Genomic DNA, 22,198 nt, shown 5'->3' with positions numbered 1-22,198 from the left:
ATGAATTTAAGTATTTTTATTTTAAAATATTTCAAGGTTTTCTTTTAGACTTCAAACTCAATTAGTAAATTTTGTCCGTTTTACCGGTGGTATTAAACTGTCTTCTGCTGTGAAACAAAATTGAAAAGCAAGAATACTATTTTTGAGAACATTGTACCTAAATAGGAGACTGGAAAATTACTACACTGAAAAGGATTATTTAGGTTCTGGGAAACCTTTTTTTTTTTTTTTTTTTTTTTTTAACCACATTAAATAAAATGTTCTGGTGGCCAAGAATAAAGATTTGAATAAAGAATAAAGATGTTGCCATTTCATCTAACAAAAAGACAAAAGTGAACTGACATCAGAAATGTAGTGTGTGCAACTTGTGCAAGCTGTCAATATAATAATCAATATTGTAAAGAAAATCTCCATTTGAAATGAGATCTCTGCCCCAGCTGACACATATAAAGCTTCAATGCAACCATCCAATTGCTAGTAATCATAATTAATAAAAAGTCAGACATAATGTACTAAATTTATATTTATTACACTGACCAGTGTTCCTCCATCAACAAAACAGTAATTACAGAACAGAAAAAATAGTTCATTTATCCCTAGACTTTTGTCTTCTCTGATTCATGAATACTTTAATACAATTTCAAGCCATTTATTCTGTATTTTTAAACTTTTGTATAATCTTTTTAGACATTCAATAACATGATACACGATCTATACATTTTGATACAGGTTACATATGAGTTATAGTGGTAATGCTGAGCCAGAGGACAATGGGTGCGTGTGAAAACGGCATACCAACATACTACTTTTAAAAAGGATTTCAGTATGGAGTACGTTAGTATGCCATTTCGACCACAGCAATAGAATACTGATGTTCTTTACAAGAAATGTAGCCCTTCCCCGTAGACCAGCCCCTCTCTATCGCTCCCCTTTTCATTTCTTTGTAGTGTTGGCGATAGGAGTGTTCAGGTCCATCAGAACTGAAATAACCATCACTCTTTCATAGCCTGTCAACAGGAGAATGCAGTAGTGACCGGGCTTGGCAGCTGTGGGATGGCACAGTGTTTGACCAGAGGTTTGAACCTCCATTATTTAGAAAATAAGTTTGCATTCCATTCTAGTCCATATATCAGTATTACTTACATATCCCCTAAATTCAGTCAGTAGGACAAGTTTAAAACTAGGATAGAATAAAAAATAAAATGTGTCATCTATATCGGTGGCAGGTATGACAAATAAAACCACAATTAGAAGTAATGGCAACCAAATTCAAACAGCCCTCACCCAAAAGGTACTAAAAAAACAAAACAAAACTGATCATTTCTTGGGAAGAATAAACTAGAAACATTTGCCTGTATCCTTTTAGAACTCGTTTCTGTGTGTTTTATAGCTCTTATGCTGCACCTTCTGACATTCACATGAATGGAGGGTTCAGAATAAAGGTGGCGAGAATACAGAGGACCCGAAACGTTCCTGTGAATTTCAAATACTAATGGAAACACAAAGTGTGCAGAGGTGACATGTAAACACACACTACTCCCTGAAGTTCAACTCTGAGGCCCCGGAGCCCCGAAGCTCCTAGTACACGGGCCAATAACCCATTTAAAAGCGCAAGGTACATAGTTTACAATTCTTAATATTTCTCTTTTAAAACCTTTTGTCTATACGCACAGAATGTTGATTGGGTCGGGGAGGGGGAGGGGGGGACGTGACGTAAGTCGCCATCAATTTAGTTAATTTCTATTTTAAATCTTTATTTTAAATCAAATATACAATATGAACACTCTCCCCAGACAACGACTCTGGAGTTTGTTAGGTACACTTTATACTTGCTCTTTCACATTAGAGCCGGATCCATTTGGTAATAAGTGGATTTGGACAGTGGGATATTAAGGAAAGGACACGTCCTGCCGGGAGAGTTTTGTCTTGACCAATGATTGCACAATGGATTTAGAAGGGTGGGGAGGTAACAATGTACTCCATCAGAACAGAAGTGTTAAAACGTGAGTAAAAAATTCACAAGGATGAGTCAGTCAACGTGATTTCTGCTGTCAAAGTGATGTAACGCAAACCAACTAGACAAACTCGCTTGGGGGGGGGAAGTTAGCTTGGAAAATTCCCCGAAAAAGTGCATTCAGGCATCCGTGCGTTCAAACGCTGGATCCAGGCGGAGCTTGGCATGGGGTGATGGCATGTAAAGCAGAGGGGGAGTGTGAGGGCAGGCAGGGGCATCGGCAGCACAGCTCAAATCCTCACAATACTAGGCACTGACACCTGTGGTACGGGTGGCACAGAGGACAGAAAGAGAGCAGGGGGAAAGGATTAAAAGATCCCTGCCTATATGGGATGAAATTCTACTCACCGACTTGGTCATCTCAGTCACTTATAACAGCCAACAAATGAGGGAGGAAATGAAAATATGTATTTTTTTGGCTGGTAAATCTTTGGGGCCGCTATTGATTTTATATAATGCATGCAATTACTGGTACCGACACTACCAGTCAAACGTTTGTTTGGACACATCTGACTGAATGCAAGTGTTCACTCTATTATATTAAATACTATTTAAAAAGAATCCCAGGACCTCATGAAGTTGGCTGAGAAAATCTGGCCATTAACTTTTCTAAAGACCATGTAAATCGAAAAGATATAATTTATTCTACCAAAAATGGAAGAGTATGTAAGTTTGATTCATTTCTGTGAATCATTTTCAGTGAACTGATTATAAACTCAAAATCGAACGAGTCATCACAAAAAAAATCTTCATGAAAGTCTCTGCATGGCTCCTGTCTCATATGCATTTGTAAACATAAATGTAGGTAAAAGATATAGGACAAAAATATTTTGTTTGACTATTTTACTAAAACTTTACAACATAAAACTGTAACATAAAACTGAATCTACTTGGCAACAGCTGTTTGGTTGAAATAATGCTACTCTCCTCTGATAAACACTACAGTTAAATAGTTTGAGGTCAGTGAATTTTTACCACATTGAAATAAAGAGCCAGAGGACACATTTAATTGATAAAAAGTGGCAGTATATAAATATATATATATATTTCAAAGAAATGCTGTTACTTTTATCAAAGAATCCTGCATTTTTTTAAATCATGGTTATCACAAAAAGCAGCACAACTGAGTTCAACATTGAAAATAATAAATGTTCCTTAAGCACCAAATCTGCATATTAGAATGATTTCTGAAGGATCATGTGACACTGAAGACTGGAGTAATGATGCTGAAAATTCAGCTTTGCCATCACAGAAATAAATTACTTTTTAAAATACATAAAAATAGAAAACAGTTATTTTAAATTGAATACAATTTCACAATATTAATGCTTTCACTGTAAATGCAGCTTTGATGAGACTTCTTTCAAAAACATTAAACTCTTTCTGACCCCAAACTTTTGAACGGTAGTGTATACTCAATATACTATTATTTAAAATATGGAAAATAGTAATAATAAATAAACAGTAGATGTGTCCAAATGTATGACTGGTAGTGAATGAGTGTGAAACAGTGCTATTTAGTGTGGAGGTCATGAGACCATCAAGAGTGTTTGCCTGCTCCTAGTGTCACAAAACTAAGCCTGCTGTCACGACCTTCCGAGGAAAAAAAAATCAAGTCATTCATACTCATTACATTCCTAGAGTGCCAAAAACACAACATAAACCTGTCGAAGGTCAGGATACATTCAAACAGGTTCTACATTGTTTTCCTTATGCATTGACAAATCATGACAACACTAGTAAAACCGCCAAAGAATTCATATCTACCACTTTCTTAAAATTACAACATAGACCTTTTGAAAAGAGTCACAGTAAACATACTGGACATCCGCCATCACACACTACAGTTTACGCCTGCATTATTCATTGCCATAACTGAGAACGCTTGTAAAAATATTCCTTGAAACATGACACACTACATAAAGTGCTTCTGCTTGGCAGCTATTAAAAGGCACCTCAAAAGTTTAACACAAGTATTTAGCGTTACATTAAGCTCATTTTAAGCTCAAGTACAACCAAATATATTCATAACAAAACACACTCGTGATCCAGACCTTAAATGGACCTTCATTACATTGGTGAAATATGTTTAGACTAAATTTGGGAGTGTTTTATTTTTCCAGCTACATGAGAACATTCATCTTGGCATGTCTCTACTTAATATTTAAATTATTAACGCATTCAAGGCACTGAACATATATCTGATATCTTCAAGCTGGCATTGTACGCATAAAATCACATATAATTAATAATCAAGAAAGCACCCACACCACTTAATGTGTCTGGACACCTGATCCAGATGAAAGCTGGCGGACCTAATAAAATGTAGGGTGCATCGAAGGCTAAGAAGACTGAAGAAGCCAGAACTAAGTTTCTTAAAGTACAGCCAAAAAAATATGCTGGAGATATGAAAAGATTTGTGCTTGCTTGCACGATTTAAAATCCTAAACTCAGCAAAACCACACTGCTTGGGCAACACGGCCCCATTGACCTTTACCTGCCGACTAAACATGACAAAAAAGGTTGGTAAGGTCTTGTTAAAATAAAACTAATGAAATGTGTATTTTTTATTCACATTATTCTCTGCAAAAATACAGTACTTGATGTAGACAAACTCAAAAACGTAAAAAAAATCTAAGAACGAAAACGCTTTCCCTCAAATCAACAGATTGGCCAGCTCTCTTCCTAACACACACATTACATATACTGCGCACACTCAATCCATCTTGATTTTATTATTTTTTTTAAACCCAAATTGTTTTTCCTAAGAGCATGACAGCAGACTGACAGCTTAGATTCTATTATTACAAAATCATTACGGATTTATTTGCAAATGTTACGAATTATGGCCAACATGTCCTTTCAACATCCTTTTGGTTTATGAATCCACACATTAAGTGGAGTAAAGCTAAACCAATAAAATATTTATTTTAGATTTGATATATTTCTATTTCTTTATAATAGAAGCATGAAATGAATCTCATCAAGTGAGCTTTAAATTAGACTAGTGTTTTTGACTCAAGCTCTGCATGGCTGTCAAACAAGCTTCATGCAAAGTTAGAATACCTATTGACCTGAGTGATATTTACTATAGTTTACCTGCACATCTGCATGTAGGAAAGTGAAATGAGAGAGAAAGAGAAGGAGAAGAGAGGGAGGGAGGTGGGTAGACGAATGCAGTTAGCTCTGCTCTCTGTGCCAGTCTTTAGTGCGGGCCAGTGCGTTCCCCTACCCTGTGTGTGTTTGTGTGTGCAGGGTTGGCACAAACGCACTGGTGTCTATGTAAAGGACAGGTGTGAACCGTTGGATATCTGAGATGTGATGCTGGTGCTCCTACTCATGCCCGGCTCAGTGCGCCCCGCTGAGGTGGTCCTCCTAAGAGCCTGGGGGCTGTTACGCATCCCCACACTGCTTTTTGGCATGGCCCCTGGAGGGCCCGAGGAAGAGTGGCCCCACGGAGGAAGCCCACCTCCTGGGATGGCTTGGCCCCAGCCCTGCTGGGCCTGTGGTCCTCCCTGACTGGAGTGGTAGTGGTGGCTGGGCCCTGAACCAGTGCTGCTGCCCCACTGTGTCCCCTGAGAGCCATCTGAGTGATGCTGATGGGGGATCCAACTGGCCGGGGCCCCAGGAAAGCTGTGGCTGAGGCCCTCAGGAGAGATGTTAGCCAACACCATGTTGCTAAAGCCTAAGCGCATGCTTTCCGAGTCGAAAGCCTCAATCTCTCGTGCCTGGCGCTCCAGCAGGCTACGGATACGCTCCGTGCGCTCGTTCTGCAAGGTAAACATCTCCTCTTCGATCTGTGAGACACAGCAGAGGACAGACAGTCAGGTTTAATTATTAATATGGTTTTATATAAAGTTTAATGTACAGTAGCACAAACAATCTGGACACTTAAGGCATGATTAAATATGAATGGCAATGTATAAATGTCAAATCATTAGTTTTAAATGGTAAAATAAAAAATGTACTGTTCAACATTAAATTAATTGTCCAAGTACATTTTGGGACCACTTTAAAAATAAATAAAATATTTGTATTTATTATATTTTATTTTATTAATTACAATAAAAAGTTAAACCTTTTTTTTTTTTACGATGTCTGTCAAAACATATCATACAGCAATTATGGAGTGGAGAAATGAAACAAAATCAAAATATGAAGCTGGAATGTTTTTTTTCCATGATTCATATATTATTTTTCCATTTCTTCACTCCACAAGTACAGCTGGTTTTGTGTTAGTGTTGTATTTTTATCTTTTCCACGTACCTTGTTGGTTTTGTGAAGTTGCACCAAGAATATAAGACTTATTATAGAATATATCCTACTCTGCTGCATGACCACATTATGACAATACTAACTTGGACATATTTTAAAAGAACATATAGGAATTAAAACCAAGCTTTTTGGTTGCGTGTTTAAGTGTAGGACCTTGGTCTCCAGCAGGGCCCTCCGGAGAGACACTCTCTGCTCCAGCTCCTTCCTCTCTCGCTCCTGCTGGGCGTCCGTCTGCATCTTGATCTTACTCTGATACGCATTCAATAGCTCCAACTCTTGCTGCAGCTGCATCCTCAGCACCTGACACTCCGCCTCCTGTGCCTCGTCCAGGCGCAACTGAGAGAGAGCGAGATCATCGTGTCATTAGATCATGCATTAATGGTCAACAGATTTAGCGTATTGTTCTCTGTCTTGTACTCACAGCCTGTGTGGAGAGCATGTTGTTGATGGTGTGGTCGTACTGCTCGGCGAGGATGGCTAGTTTCCTGGTTTGCTCCTCCTTCAGTCTCTTCAGCATGGTCTTGTGTTCGGGTTTTGGCGTGCTCTCCAGGAGGTGGTTTCGCAGGGCTTTGTACTGCCGGGTCTGGATCTTACATGTATCCTGAAACTGTTTCTTGATCTGGAGCTCTTTGGACTGTCAGAGAAACAACATGATGGCAAAAACATCAGCTGGGTCAAATTTTTCATGACCAAACTAATATTATTTCTATTTATTTAATCAGTTTCGGCTGCCAGCCCAGTTCAACCACTATGCTATACACCCACCAAACTTCTTTTCAACAAATTACAACCTTGACTGGAAAACTAGAGTGATATTACCTTGAGGCTCTTAGGCTGCTGTCGGACCTCCATGACGTGTTTGCGTCTGAGCTCCCTCTCCCTGCGCTTGTTGTACTCCAGCTGGTTGGTGAGCTCGGTTTGGTGCTGCAGGCGGATCTGCTCCGCGCGCATCTTCTGGATAGTGCTCAGGTGCCTGAACTCCAGCTCCTGCATGGACTCATGGTGTCGGAGCAACATTGCGTGCTCCAGATCCTTCTGCGTCTGACGCTTGTTCAACTCCTGAGAACAGACACATGTCAGACTGATTAATGTCACTAATTTCTGGCTCGGTTTAAGGCCCAAAACTGGTAAGACTTAGATTTGTGAGTTTATGTAAATGCAAGCTCTCTGCCTGCTGACCTCTCTCATGAGATCTTGCTCCACGTTGTGACGTGCAATGAGAATGCGCCGTTTGAACCTGCGGCACTCGAGCTCTAGATACTGCCGCTGTCGGCGGAGTAGGTTGGCCTCCTCCTCTGCCTGGAAGTGCTGGATGTTCTCCTTCTTCTTGGACAGCCACTCCTGCTTCTCCTTCTTTGGTGTGGACTGGTTCTCATTCAGCTCCTGCAATGAAAAATTGCAATAAATGGGAATGTTGTAACGGAATATAACGAGGATGAGAGTGAGGCTGTCCAGAGTGGCTTCCTGACCTCTTTGAGCTGTTCCTTGCGCAGTTTGTACTCGCGTTTCTGAGACTCCAGGAAGCTGTTGAGCTCCTTCTTCTGCTGGCTCTGAATATGCTGCATAAATTTCTTTTCATCGTTGGTAAAAGTCTTGGCCTGATAGGCAGAAAAATGCATTATAAACAGATCCTTAATTCTGTCAGTTCAATGTTTTTAAACTATAAACATCAATAATGTATGACATTTCAATACATCTTCAGCTCTTTTATGGTTTGGTTTTGTATGATAATGTTTCATTACATCTTTCTCCATGGTGCATTGGTGCTTCTTGATGAGTTTGTCCATCTCGGCAGCAAAGCTGTTCCTCTGATTCTCCAGTTCTTTGTCTAGCTTGAGTCTGTGCTCGTCCATCTCACCCTTCAGCTTGTTCTCGAGGGCCAGGAGGTGTTTCTGGTGCTGCCTGCGCATACGTTTGTAGCCAGACATCTGCTCGCGCACCTCAGAGTCCTGCTCGTGTTCTTGAATCTGACGCGTGACCTAGGACACACAATGACAAGCGCTTGACCAGCAGAACAGAAAGTAGCTTTGTGTTGTAAACTTGAAATGATCAGAGAGCAAACAAACTCCCTGACTCTGTTCTTGGGTGATAATCTGGCTCTCACCAGGGAGGCTGTGCGGATGGTGGCAAAGTGCTCTCGATTCCGGTACTGACGTCGTGGTGTCTGTGCTGGGGGAGACTGGGGCTCTGTGGGCTGTTTCTGAGCCTCGGTTTCTTCCTGGTAGCTTTCTTCGTCCTTCAGACACATTAAGCATATTATTACAAAATAGGCCATGTATATGTTCAATGACAGAATTCAAAGACAGTCAAACAGCGGTTGCTCACTTCTTAAACCTAAAGTTTAGCATCCTGCATTAATACTTAGTACTCAACTTTGACTACTAAAACTTTCATTTAACTTTTAGCGGTTTTGACTTAACTAATCATTTAGTTAAGACATTGACCAAACTGCAAAATCTGGGCCACAATGCAGTTTATTCTGTCCAAAAAAAAAAAACGAAAAATTGAAATGTAATTGTTTTTTTGTGATGTTTAGCGGTCTGTAACTATAATACGGTGCTAAAAAAATGGGGATTAAAAAAAACTTATGTGAAAGTTTGTGTACACTGAAAAATGTGTGTAGGTGATCAGAATTTCTGTCCATCCAAAAGTAACAAGTACTTTTAAAAAAAAAATATATTTTCACATAAGTGAAAAAGGCAGTACCTTGTAAACAACTTTTTTTTTACTGTAAAAACACAAATGGTGTCAGCCAATCAGATTAGAGCTGGCCAGATCGAGAAAGTGGTAAACAGTCTGTAGGAGTATCCTCTGTGACTGATCAACCTATGTGTTACGTGCTGAAGTAATGGTGACTGAGTGATGCATGCACTTTGCATATAATACAAGCAAGAGAATAAATGTAAATACAGTGGACGTGCACAAACCGGTTTGATGTGGATCATGGAGCTGTTGGGTATGATAGTTTGGTCTTTTTCCATCAGGTCCACCTCGCTCTTGTTGTCATCGGTGGCGTCGGTGGCGTCAGGCAGGCTGTTAACCGAGCTGCTCTGTGAACTCGCACTGATGGACATGCTAGGGATGGACTGGTTACTGCCCACACTGTTCACTGTACCCGTGCGGCCAGCACTGTGCTCCACTTCCTACAACAAAATAAATAGATAGAAACATCTCTTCAGTAAAAAAGTGTTGAGGCAATGCATGTCTATAGATCAGGACAAAAAAAATGTCCCCACTCTGCAGGAAGACTGTAAAACACATTTGACAGAGCATCAATGATTGAAGGAGGACGAGATACGCTATCACAATGACTGACCTCCTCGTCGTCTGGGACCTCTGCCGCAGGGCCATTGTGGGCCTCCTGGAAGAGGATCTTTTTCATCTTGCGGTACTGCAGGTTGTCCAGCTCTCTCACAGCATCTTTGGTGCGCTGGATCAGGTCCATAAGCACCGACTCTGGCCGCTCGCGCTGGACAAATGCATGCTGCACACAACCAGACAAGGTTATGATGATCAAGATAACGAGGATCAGATGCTTTAAAAGAAACTGAGTGAGAATTTTTACTTAAAAATATTATCAGCTTGAATTGAACAGGTAGATTAACACATTAAACACAATAAATTCCCACGCTGTAAATTGTCCTAATTTTGGAGATCTAACTGTGTACACTACCGTTCAAAGGTTTATGCTCAGTACGATCTTTTTTTAAAGAAATTAATAATTTTACAAACAACTGTTTTAAACATTTATAATAATAAGACATATTTCTTGAGCAGCAAATCAGCATATTATAATGATTTTGGAAGTATCATGTGACACTGAAGACTGAAATAAATTGTTATTCAAATAAAAAATAATAGTATTTTACATTATAATAATATTTCACATTATTGCTTGTTTTTTTACTGTATTTTTGATCAAATAAATACACCCGTGGTGAGCATAAGAGACTAGATTTAAATATTTTTAAAAGAAGCCATTTTTTTTATTGTTTTAATATTTAATTTTGACATAAAACCTGAAAATTTGTTTTTAAAACAAAATTTTGTTTGTTTTCAATAATAATCTGAACTACTAGGTCGAACTACAGGCCAGCAAATAAACGTTTTATTGTTAAGCTTTGCATTATGAACTCCTTTGTGTCACAGATGCGAGAAAACATCAGAAAGCCAGCGCATTAAGAATAACACTAAACAACTAAAGGCATCAGAGATGAAGATCACAAAAGATCACATTCAAATAAATTAATTCTTACAGCGAGTATCCTCAGGAAGAACTCACTGAACTCCATACTTCTGTTTGAACAGAGTACTTTCTTTAACTTACTTTCAGCAGTTCTTCAGAGTTGGGTCTGTCCTGGGGCAACTTCTGTAAGCAGGAGTCCACAAAGTTTCTGAAGTAGTCCGTCCTGGGAAAAGAAAGAGCAGGATATTTTTCAATAACACGGCATTTCTCTAGTGTTCATTAACCTTCCTCAACCCGAAGCTATCATCTCACCATTCACTGGACTGTAGGGATGGACTCTCATTCTGCGCGATATGGTATAAGGCACTCATTGCATTCATGTTGAAGAGCGGAGGTTTCCTTTCAGCTAGAGGAGAAAAATACTATTAGAAACTATTAGAGAAAAAAAAAAAGTCTATATGAATCATATTATTTCATCTCACCTAATTCAATACAGGTTATTCCTAGAGACCAGATGTCAACCTTTCCATCATACTGACCCTCATCCATGGCCAGGATCACCTCTGGAGCCATCCTAAAATAGAAGAATAAGCAAATATTGAAGAAAAACAGAAGATTTCAGTGTTATGTAATGCAACCATAAACTATTAATAATAAATGTTTTGTAGTTTGCAGGCCTAGGCAGAATCTAACAACAACTTTTAATGCTTAAAATCTGATTAACCAACATTTAGGCTCTCCAGGCATGACATGCAGAATTGCCTATGATTGATTAATTTATGATGAGGTCTATGAAATTTATAACTGTTGAAATTCTCAGAGATAAATAGGAAAAAATATGCGACTCACCAATAAGGAGTCCCTACAAATGAATTAGCAGGAGAAGCGATAGAAGCAGAACCGAAATCTGCCAGCTTCACCTGTCCAGGCTCAGTGAGCAGGATGTTCCCAGCCTTGATATCCCTGTCAAACAGTGGGGTAAAAGGGTGAACTTTTACAAAACTGAACTGAACCCCTGTGATGGCATCATTACTCCAATCTTAAGTGTCTCATGATCTATCCATTAATGATACATGATACATCTCCATTCAGAAGTTTGGGGTAAGAAAGGTAAAAAAAAACTATTTATATACATATTTTTTTAAAAGAGCACCGACAATAATTGATAGAAACATATCTATACGTTATTATTATTCAGGTTTGATACTAAGAAAAACGAAATATTATATATATATGTAAATTTATACACACACAGACACATAAACCATATATATACAGCCAGATTTGGTACTAATAAACTCTTCACTAACATGAGAACTCACCTGTGAATCATGTTGTGAGAGTGGAGGTATGCCAACCCCTGCAAAGCACCATGAGTAATCGCTGCTATCTCCATCTCTTGTAAAGGTTTTTTGTGTACTGCGAGTAAAAAGTAAAAAAGCTGGTTTATAGAGTTCTCTCTGGAGATAAACAAATACTTCCATATATAAATGCTTCTTTTTGCTTGTGACTGGAGGATGTATATAGAGACCACATATCTTTGCAGCTAATCATCACATTAAGCAAGCAAACATCCAAGCATACCCTCGAGAAGATCTGAGGCGGACCCCAGACAGTACTCCATAGCCAGCTAGAGAGACAGAGACACATTTCAGCAAGTAATTACAATATATGCAGAACTGCCAATGATATAGATATAATATATACAGTATGTTCACATAAAGCTACGTGAGCTGCAAGCAGGGTCGGGTTTCTCACCCATGCTGTGTGCTCTCGCAGGTAGCATCCTTTATATTCTATGCTGTTTGGATGCTTTATCCTCTGAAGGAATTTCACCTCCTTTATTATATCTTGCCATTTCTGGAAAAAAAGATGAGAGTAGATTAGAAAGTAATCACTTTTGCCAATTAATCAATTCATGAAACAACACATAACAATGCAATTAGATCTGCATATACAGTAGTTATGCAAGGAAAACACCTATCTGGGCAGCAGGAGCAATATATATTTTTTAATCCTGATTAGAAGTTCAGCTTAAAAAGACATGACATGATTAGTCATCAATTTAAAAAAAAAAGAGTTGTGGTATTTATTCCCATCTTTTTATGAAAAGATCGAATTCAGATAAACAGTGACTGGATCCTTTGCTTTTTGTTTTCTGTCTATAAGAACTGCCCTCTTTGAGTCATAAGTTACAGTCCTCCTGTGTTATTTTAGTATTATTTATATATTATTGTAGTATTTATTAATGTTTTGAACTAAATTAAATTTGAGTATGAATTGAATATCATTTTTTTTTTGTCATTTTGATATGTGCTTTTGTCCTTTTTCTATTTATCATAATTTTTTTTATTTATGTAATTTTTAGTTCTTCAACTTGAACTTATTAATTTTTTTGGCCTAGGCAAAATTTCCAATTTTTTGTTACAATTTTTTTTTAGTTTAAGTTTTTCCATTTAATATATATATATATTTTTATTTCAGCTTTATTATAATGAACAAAAACACTTTTTAGTTAATAACAAAATTGTTATATTTTAGTTAACAATAACAACATTGCTGCACATTCACCTCATTAAACCTTTAACACGTCTACTCGTGGATAGAAAAATACAGTGTGCATCAAAGCTCTGATTAAACAATGAATCATGGGATATACAGTATGCATAGGCTATAGTCTGGAGGGAGACACAATCGTGTGTAATCTCTCTTAACTCAGCATAGCATTTATAATAGCATTATAAATAGCATTTATTTTCACCTCATTAGACTGTTTTCCACTATATGACATTTTCTTGATGGCCACCACCTCTGAGGTCCGCACATCCCGTGCCTGTAAAAATAAATAAAACACATACATTCAGTAGAAGAATGATTGACTTCAGTGTTTCCTCACAATCTAAAATAAGCGTTTTAAACAGAGTTTAAAAGCCATTTTCTTGGGAGATGCAAAAGTACTCACAAAGTATACAGCACCGAAGCTGCCATGACCGATCTCCCTCAGGTCTGAGAATAGTTTTTCGGGGTCTTCTTTAAAAAAGAGATCTGAGATCTCGGGGTCTTTCAGACTCCCCGCGCGAACAGCGTTGGGCATGCTGGGAGGGGGCGGGGCCTAGGCCGCAGCCGCCAGTCACTATCTGGGTCTGCGACACGACAGCCCCCACTGATGGCTCATCTGCAAGACAGTGGCCTCATATGGACCAAAACCTGACAGAAAGAGAGAGAGAGACAATCATTAGCATTTCATTGATAAAAATAGGGATTCAAAATATGCAGGGATTTATATGAGAATATTAGTGAAAAATCAGTTTTTTTTTTATTCTGAATCACAGATTTTCAATGGGGACGTTTGGACTTCACTGTATACGTCAACACTCCTGTGCTAAGAATTAAGAATCATAAAAGTTCTGTTCACTAGACAAGAGAAACTATGTGCTTCAACTGCTGTTTGCAGCAAAAGACCCCAGGTTGATGCACCGGGTTTGCGCATTACAGCAGATGTGGTCACTGAGCTTGACAGTGAGTTCCTCATGTGAGCTAAGACTGAGGGAGAGAGGAAGTGTGCGGGAGACAACCAAGAGCTGCAGTCATAACACCAGTGGCCCTCCCATTCTTACAAACACACCGCTCCCAATGACAGTTTTCAACTAAAAACAGACAACTTTTTATGCATTTTGGCTGTTTATTTACACAACAGAGTTTTGGGGGCCTGAAAACACAAACTTTTGAAAACATTACCGTTATAGTCTTGTAAAAACCGAGATGCTTTGAGTGTTACATGCGCGTTGTATTTCTTTACAAAGTGACATCGCGAACTACTGGCCTGGCATGCATAATACAGCGCCTATAGTCATTTGGCGGATCGGTGTGAACGGTTATCGTTTTGACAGCGCTCTTGTCTCTACCTGAAAAACCCAAAGGAAAAACTTTTCCGTTTTAAGTACATTGTTGTCGGGTAAACAGCCAGAACATCAAACTGCTGAATGACAGCACAGCCCTCAGCTTCCTCATCCGGCCTTCTGCTCCATTTTAAACCATTCTGACCGCAGAATATGTCAAGCCATCCCTTACACAGCTGATCAAGTCAATCATTTTCATTTTCAGTTCAAAATGTGTTTCAACTATTCAAATCTGATTTAACAGTTTATGTCTCCACTCAAATCCCCGCTTCGCAAGTCTCCACAAGGCACTTTTTATACAATTATAATTAATATATAATATAATATGAACATGCTATAACGCAACTGTTTTCAACAATAAGAAATGTTTCTTAGGGACCAAATCGGCATTGATTTCTGAGGGATCATGTGACACTGAACACTGGAGTAATGATGCTGAAAATTCAGCTTTGCTATCAAATTAATACATTAAAATATAGATTAAAAAAGAAAACTGTTATTTTAAATTGTAATTATATTTCCAAACATTGGTGTTTTTACTGTATTTGTGACTAAATATATGCAGCCTTTGGTTTTTTCAGAATAATACAAAATTCAAAAACCTTGCTGACCCCAAACATTGAAGGTTTTGGGATTCACATGGGAACAAACTTGATTACTATATTTATAGAGTACTATGATTCACTTTGTATATAAGCATCAAGTAAATCACTTATTTAAAAGTTGAAATAAAATGGTCTGATAGAGATGATCATGATGTATGTAAAAGAGACAGAAATAGGTGGAGTGGTTTATTGGCGAGAGGCTGACGTTAATAAGCGGAGTGTCAGAGCAGTCAAGCACACTCCGGCCAAAACTCAGGAGAAGGATCGCTTCCAGCACCGGCTCCCATCTGAAGCCCAGCAACAACTAGCACATCAGTTTCCATGGCAACATCATCTCTTAGCCAATGGCCAAGAAGCTGCAAACTACCCTCTCGAACGATGTTTATCTGCTTACGTGCATGACTGACTAACTGACAGAGCGATATAATAAGAGACATCATGACACCTGGTTCACAGCTGTACGCGTCTGAACTGAATCATTCCAGATAGACGCACCTCATAATCTTTCTGTTGAGAACTTCTTCAGCTCCGCTGCGTCACGGTTAATAACATCCGTCACTATTCGAAATGCAAACCCTGGGAGTTTGCATAACTATGTCACCTTGTCCATAATTAGCCAGACAGACACACAGGACTGAGTGAACAGCTAAAATACACACATAAATATAGTTGTGATGAACGAAATTGACTTCATACAATAAAGGCTATGTTCACACTGTCAGTCCAAATCCGATTATTTGTTTATCCAATTGGAATCTGCTCCAAATTTTTACTGTGAATCGCAACTAAGATGGAAACACACTATTATAAAAAATAAAATAAAAACTCAAGTGACACTGCCTCAAAAGTGAATGTGATTGGATGACTGGACTAACTAGCGGACCAATTTCATTGCACAGCATCTCAAATGTTGGTCTGATCATTCTGAAATGCCTGAGCCATCATAATGTAATCATAATGACCTCCCAGAAGTCTCACATGATTGCATTCCTAAACACCATGCATCCGAACGCAAGATAACAATGACAGCATTTATTGCATTTCGCCTGTGCACTCTGAGACGCAAATCATTTATGATGTAGGGAAAAAGATCCACACACAGTGGCTTCCCCCATTGCAGCAACTTCCATACAGATATTTTGCACCGATTTCTCAGGAAATTACGATTTTGTTCTCTTGAACACATGGGATGGAAACACTGCTTTATTCACAAATGTTTTATGCAATATTCCAATTCTTTTGCACAAACATAGCTACTGAGACACAAAAAACATTGTGACATCTTAAAATACCTTCTCTTCAGTGTCAAGCATTTTGAAAGGTTGTGGAGAACCTGAATTTTTTTTATATATTTTGACAGGCACTTTGTATTAAGTGAAGTGTAACTATAATAGCTCTCCAAATGGCATGAAGCTAAGTGTGACGGTCACATTAGGAAGTAATTATATAATTTATGATCACATGATCCTGGGTGGCACATCTTTGGGATTAATTTTGAAAACAGAACACGAGGTTGAATAACTTTTTGGGCAAACAGTCCCTTTAAGATAGTTATGTTGATAACATCAAACACTGTTATAATTCATCTAAACTTTAACGCTCTCATCATTAATAACCATGGGCTCTGCAAATAGCCTGCATTCCCACTGTGTGCTTTATTAGTAAACACCATCAAACTATAGCCACATAGGCATGACCTCATTTTAAAATAGCGCTTTGTTTGTTGCTGGAGCTCGCTGGGTTCTGGACGCCTCTCCCCCCTCGGAGACGCTCAGATGATCGGCTGAACAGACACAATGCTGAGAGCTCAGGGCTGATGTCTCAGTCACAAGACCGGCCCGAGTGCCGTCCTCCCACCACACCAGCTGCCTCACACTCTCTCTGCCCACACACACACACACACACCAATCAACCCACTCAAATCACACCATCCCGTTCACCTTTACACAAGCGTGAGCACTATAGATGCAGAGCTGACAGATACACTAACTATATCTGAAAATGTTCACTGTCAGTGGGCCACATCATGCACTATAGGGTGTCGGGCATTTAAAAAAGGCTGTTTGAACTCAAATTTATATATTTGTTTATATATTTTGACACCAATTAACCATAAGGCACTGATGAATGAGTTAAGTGTAATGATAATGTCCACGGTCACCTTAAGGAAGTAAATACCGTTTATGATTGCATGCTCCTGGGTGGCAGTGGCACATCCTCGGGATTCATTTTTTTAAAATGACATCCTTTATTTGAGATGTTAGTCAACCTTTTTGAAATAAAGCCATTTAAGCCCAATTTTTTTACATTTAAATATTCTTAAATTACATTATTATAGTTTAAAATAAGTGTTTTCTATATTTATTTATGTTTTATTAAAGAATTGTTTTTATAGTTTTACAATATCAAAACTGTGGTATAGGTGTCTCATGGCGGCATATACAATCATCCATCAACTGGTAGTTCAAGGATCGGGTCAAGGGTAATAGCAAAAACAAAAACAAGAGTCAAGAAATAAAGACATTCTATCTACACATTTTAAAGAAAATTCCAAAGAGGGGACCAAATACACCAGAAATATTTAGACCTCCTAAATATTTTAGTTTAAAACCCAGTTTAAAACTAGATTAAAGACGCATCTCTTTAGCCAAGCATTCACATGATGCATCTCATACCTTTTATACTACAGTTAAATCAGATCAAATTCATTCATATTATGAACAGCAGCTACGCTAATTATTTCCCATCTGCCTTTTTTGTTGTTATCTCAGGACGCCTGTCCCGAGATAACTCAAATAGAGTTCGTCAGCTCCAGTTATGTATCCAGCCTCTCATGGAGACTTCAGATGCCCCAACGCCTGTGATGAGACGACTCGACGCCTGTGAAGAGACGACCCAACGCCGGCAATATGTTATGCCCTAAATTTTATGATTAACTAACTGTATTTTATGTGTATATTTTTGAAATGCATTTTCTGTAAAGCTGCTTTGAAACAATATGTATTGTGAAAAGCGCTATACAAATAAACTTGAATTGAATTGAATTGAACCTCCGGCGTAAGTCACAAGTTAGTTTTTCTAAAGGAAGGAATATAGCAATTTGATTCATCCACATATTAACAGAAGGGACATGAGGAGTGGACCACAACAGAACTCATAAGGTACACAGATGTAAAACACATTCTAGATCATGGTTGAGGTGTAATTCTGCTTTACAATTCAAGAGATAGATACTCGGGGATAGAGCAAAGATTTACCAATGATCCTCTAAACGATTTTATGTATTTCTTTCCAGTACAGCTTGATCATGTCGCAGCTCCAAGACCATATGCATCACTGTGCCAATATTAGACTTACACTTGAAACACAATCACTTGAAAAATCTTATGGAGACGAACTGGTGTTAAATAAGTCCACAAGTTTTGCTCGTGATTCGATATTGAAAAAGTGTTCTCTATTTTAATATATATTAAAACGAAATGAATTCCTGTGATGCAAAGCTAATTTTCATTTTCAATTTTGGAAAAGCATCATTACTCCAGTCTTCAGTGTCACATGATCCTTCAGAAATCATTCTAATATGCTGATTTGGTGCTCAAGAAACAATTCTTATTATTATCGATGTTAAAAACAGATATGCTGCTTCATATTTTTGTGGAAACCATGATCTATTTTTCAACTTCGAATAGAAAGTTCAAAGGAACAGTATTTATTTGAAATGGAAATCTTTTGTAACACTATACAAGCATTTACTGTCACGTTTTATCAATTGAATGCATCCTTGCTGAATGTTGTTTTTTAAACTCTGATCCAAATCTTTTGAATGGTAGTGTGTATATAACCTAATATTTTTTAAACATGTAAATGCTCTATTAAATAAATGCTTGTTCATTTCATTTTATTCCTACTTCCTTAAATTAACATTCAAATGACTGTTCTGTGATGCTATTTGATACCTCAATTCATATTCATTGACATGGAATTTAAGAAATCAAATCAGTGATGCAAAGCAATCACGCTAGCTGCCAGATGCTTAGCATGTGACACAGGCTGTGAGGGCAGGACTTTGAAAGACAGAAAGAGATGACACCCCATCATGCCATTCAACAGACACACGTACACAGAAGGAATGTGGCAGGACAGGACGACACAACAGGAGGGCAGGAACTGCCCAAATGATGTCGTTTTCTTTCACTCACGGTTTCTCTACTTCCTGTTCACTCAGCTCATGTGCTAATGGCACTACAAATCTCCCATCAACCGTTTTAGTGCTAATCAGCTCTTTAAGTCAACATCAACATTCTTCACTCCTTCACTCATTTCCTTCGGACTTTATCTCATTTTCCAATGAACTGACAAGTTTAAACAAAACTCAAAGTCAACGCAAAGCCGAGCCACACAAATAGAGAAATGCTGAGTTGCTATTCAGGAATGTGTGAAAAGCTAAAAAACAGAACTGCAACTTGGGTCTGCTACCGCAAAGATGTGAAATACAAGGAAATAGCTCTATCGGTCCAAAAACCCAGCTTGTTCAAGCATAATATTATCAAAAATGTCATTTCAGGGAACTTACACTTTAGATTTTAGGCTACTATTACTGTCCTACACCTATATATCCCCGTCCATAGACACCGTCCGGTTAGGACTATAGCCTGAAAGAATTTGTCAGGATATCAAACCCTTAATCAAGTATCACAACATCCTTTAAATTCAGATGAGGAGGAATGTCTAGGAAACTCCTCTGTCCGAGAAGGGAGTTCCCCTCATTTGCCAGACAAACAGCAGCACAACTCTGAGTCTGACCCAGTCCTTCTCCACAGGGAGAGCTTTAGAGATGCTGTCCCATGCCGGCGGTGCACCGCTGGGTATTTATAAACACTGAGTATGACCTTGCGAGTGATTAGGCCCTGCGTCTTAGCTGCACCTGTGGAGATCATTTCATTTGGAAATAGTACCATGGCCATTATTTTGTAGACCATTCTCGCTGCTTTATATATTATTGTTCTTTCCAAGCAAAACATCTAAATCAGCGTATAATTAGTCTCTTGCACAATTTTTTTTTTTTACTTTTAAATAGCCTACTAATATTTTCATAATTTCATGATGGTCCCAGTGAAAATATTGGGCCAGCAATAATAATAATAGATATTTTTTTAATAATAATAAACAAACATAAATAAAATAATATGTAAATATTACGACTAACAATTTAATTAGTAATAATAAATAATATAATAAATATAAAATGTATGTTTATTATATAATATGTACAATTCTGAACTACTGGGCCAGCAATAATAATAAAAATAATAATAAAATAATAATAATAATAGTAGTAATAGTAGTAGTAGCGTAATAATACACATACATAAAAAGTATTCTATGCAAATATTAAGACTAACTATTTATTTATAAATGTTTAGATTAGTTATAAAAAATAATACAATAAATGTATAATTAATATGTTTATTATACAATATCTACGCAAGTAAAATTCTGAACTAATGGGCCAGCAATAATACCACTACTACTACTAATAATAAATAAACTATAATAACCATAATTAATTGCAATGCTCAGGAGCAAAAAATTCATATCTGGTCAACGCAACACCAAAGCTCTCACTGTCCGAGAACAGCTATACATTTTGGATATTTGAGACAATTACCATCCTGCATGGAAAGAATCAAAACTGATAGCTCAAACTTGTGCTAGTCACTTGATGACATCAATGATAATCAGAGGTCTGATATCAGATGGATGTGGGAGTGGAGACCCCGAGGGCTCAGTGTAACGGATGCTGTGCGGAGAGAGGACAGAGGCAGCAATGAGGTCAGAGAAAGACAATCACGGTGGAGAAAGCAGCCAGTGTCTCTCAACAACAGAGGCACTATTCAGACTCTCAATCACATACCACCAGTTTGCATGTTTATGAGCAATGCAAAGCCATAAACAAATGCAGCAGAGCTTCATTGCATTACAATCAGAGCTGCCATTTCCACTGTGGCAGGGCAAACTCAGCATACGGGCATCATCAATATACAAGAAGCAGAAGGAATGATAATGTCTAAGAGCCATTTATGAATCATCAGATCTATAACAATAAAGGCAGCATCCCGCTGACAGATAGCCATCATGGAAACTTCAAAATGTAAACAGTAGGTCCATCCATCATTACCATTCAGTCTTTAGTACATCTCCACTGTACAAATAGGCTACATCTAATTAAACGGCTGTTTACACACAGATACATCAGCCTGGAGATGATAAACTGCACGTTCACTTAACATGAACAGCATGTTTTAAATATTTCAGATCACAATAAATCTACACATCTTAATAGATGACACATGTGATCATAATGGACAGAAATAGACAAGCTCTCCTGGTGACATCCCTATTACACACAGATTACACACCCCAGAGCTACAATCCTAACATACACATGTATTTCTACATGGTGAATATGAAGATGATTTGTTAACTGCTTCATCACCTGCAGCCAAACTTCTACAGTCAATCCCATGACTTGGGTGGAAACTAATAAACTTAGATCAAAACAGTTGCGTTTTAATGTTAATTTACTGGAATCGGTTACAGTAAAAACTGATAAACGTTTAACTAACACCTTCTGTTGTGTTGAAAAACAGGAAGTGTTTATTTTTACATGAACTTAAGTTAGCAGAAGAGCTAACAGCACACTTACCCTCCCAACAGGCCAGGATGAGCAGCCAGCCCGAGAAAACTCCTCCGACCACAACAACAACAAACCCAGGGGACAGAAACACGCCTACCGACCCCAAATCAGTCCCCAAAAACTTATCGATCGCTGTCAAGCATGAGAGTCCGCTGAAGAAACTCCTCCAGCCCGGTGCTGGTTAACGGTGGCCCAGCAGCTCTTCACTCTCCCGGGCTACTGCTGCTAAAGATGGCGTCCGAGACAGATCCACTCCCTGACGGCTTAAAAACAGAGATAAACACGGTCCTTTTTCAGACCGACGGCGGGACCACTTCACAGATTCGGTCCGAAATGCTCGAAACTGTTGTTTTTTGAACCAGTGTGTTTGGGCTGTGGGGTGATGATCATGTTGTGATGGTGGCTGTGATTTTTCTCTCTCTGCCCTCCTCTAGTGATGTCCGATTCGCCAACGAATCATTCTTTTTTTAACTGAATCATTTTTTGACTCGCTCGAGTCGATTCGTAATGCGCTTGAGAATC

General features: G+C 38.3%; 1 protein-coding gene across 1 annotated transcript; it reads right to left on the bottom strand.

The window, feature by feature from the left end:
- Positions 1 to 510: 510 nt before the first annotated feature.
- On the bottom strand, positions 511 to 22,126 carry taok1a (TAO kinase 1a). Its single transcript, XM_079610597.1, has 20 exons — positions 21,686 to 22,126; positions 13,438 to 13,682; positions 13,237 to 13,308; positions 12,234 to 12,335; positions 12,060 to 12,105; positions 11,798 to 11,894; positions 11,325 to 11,438; positions 10,958 to 11,049; positions 10,788 to 10,881; positions 10,617 to 10,698; positions 9,606 to 9,773; positions 9,217 to 9,432; positions 8,394 to 8,525; positions 8,032 to 8,268; positions 7,759 to 7,887; positions 7,469 to 7,672; positions 7,109 to 7,348; positions 6,711 to 6,923; positions 6,443 to 6,625; positions 511 to 5,811 (listed from the first exon to the last, which is right to left on the bottom strand). Exons 2-20 carry the CDS (start codon positions 13,567 to 13,569, stop codon positions 5,293 to 5,295), a joined length of 3,072 nt encoding a protein of 1,023 aa, XP_079466723.1. The 5' UTR covers positions 13,570 to 13,682; positions 21,686 to 22,126; the 3' UTR covers positions 511 to 5,292.
- Positions 22,127 to 22,198: the final 72 nt, after the last annotated feature.

The sequence above is a fragment of the Phoxinus phoxinus genome (assembly GCF_949152265.1).
Source record: "Phoxinus phoxinus genome assembly, chromosome: 4".
In the NCBI taxonomy this organism is placed as follows: domain Eukaryota; kingdom Metazoa; phylum Chordata; class Actinopteri; order Cypriniformes; family Leuciscidae; genus Phoxinus; species Phoxinus phoxinus.
This window is presented reverse-complemented; position numbering and strand designations above follow the sequence as displayed.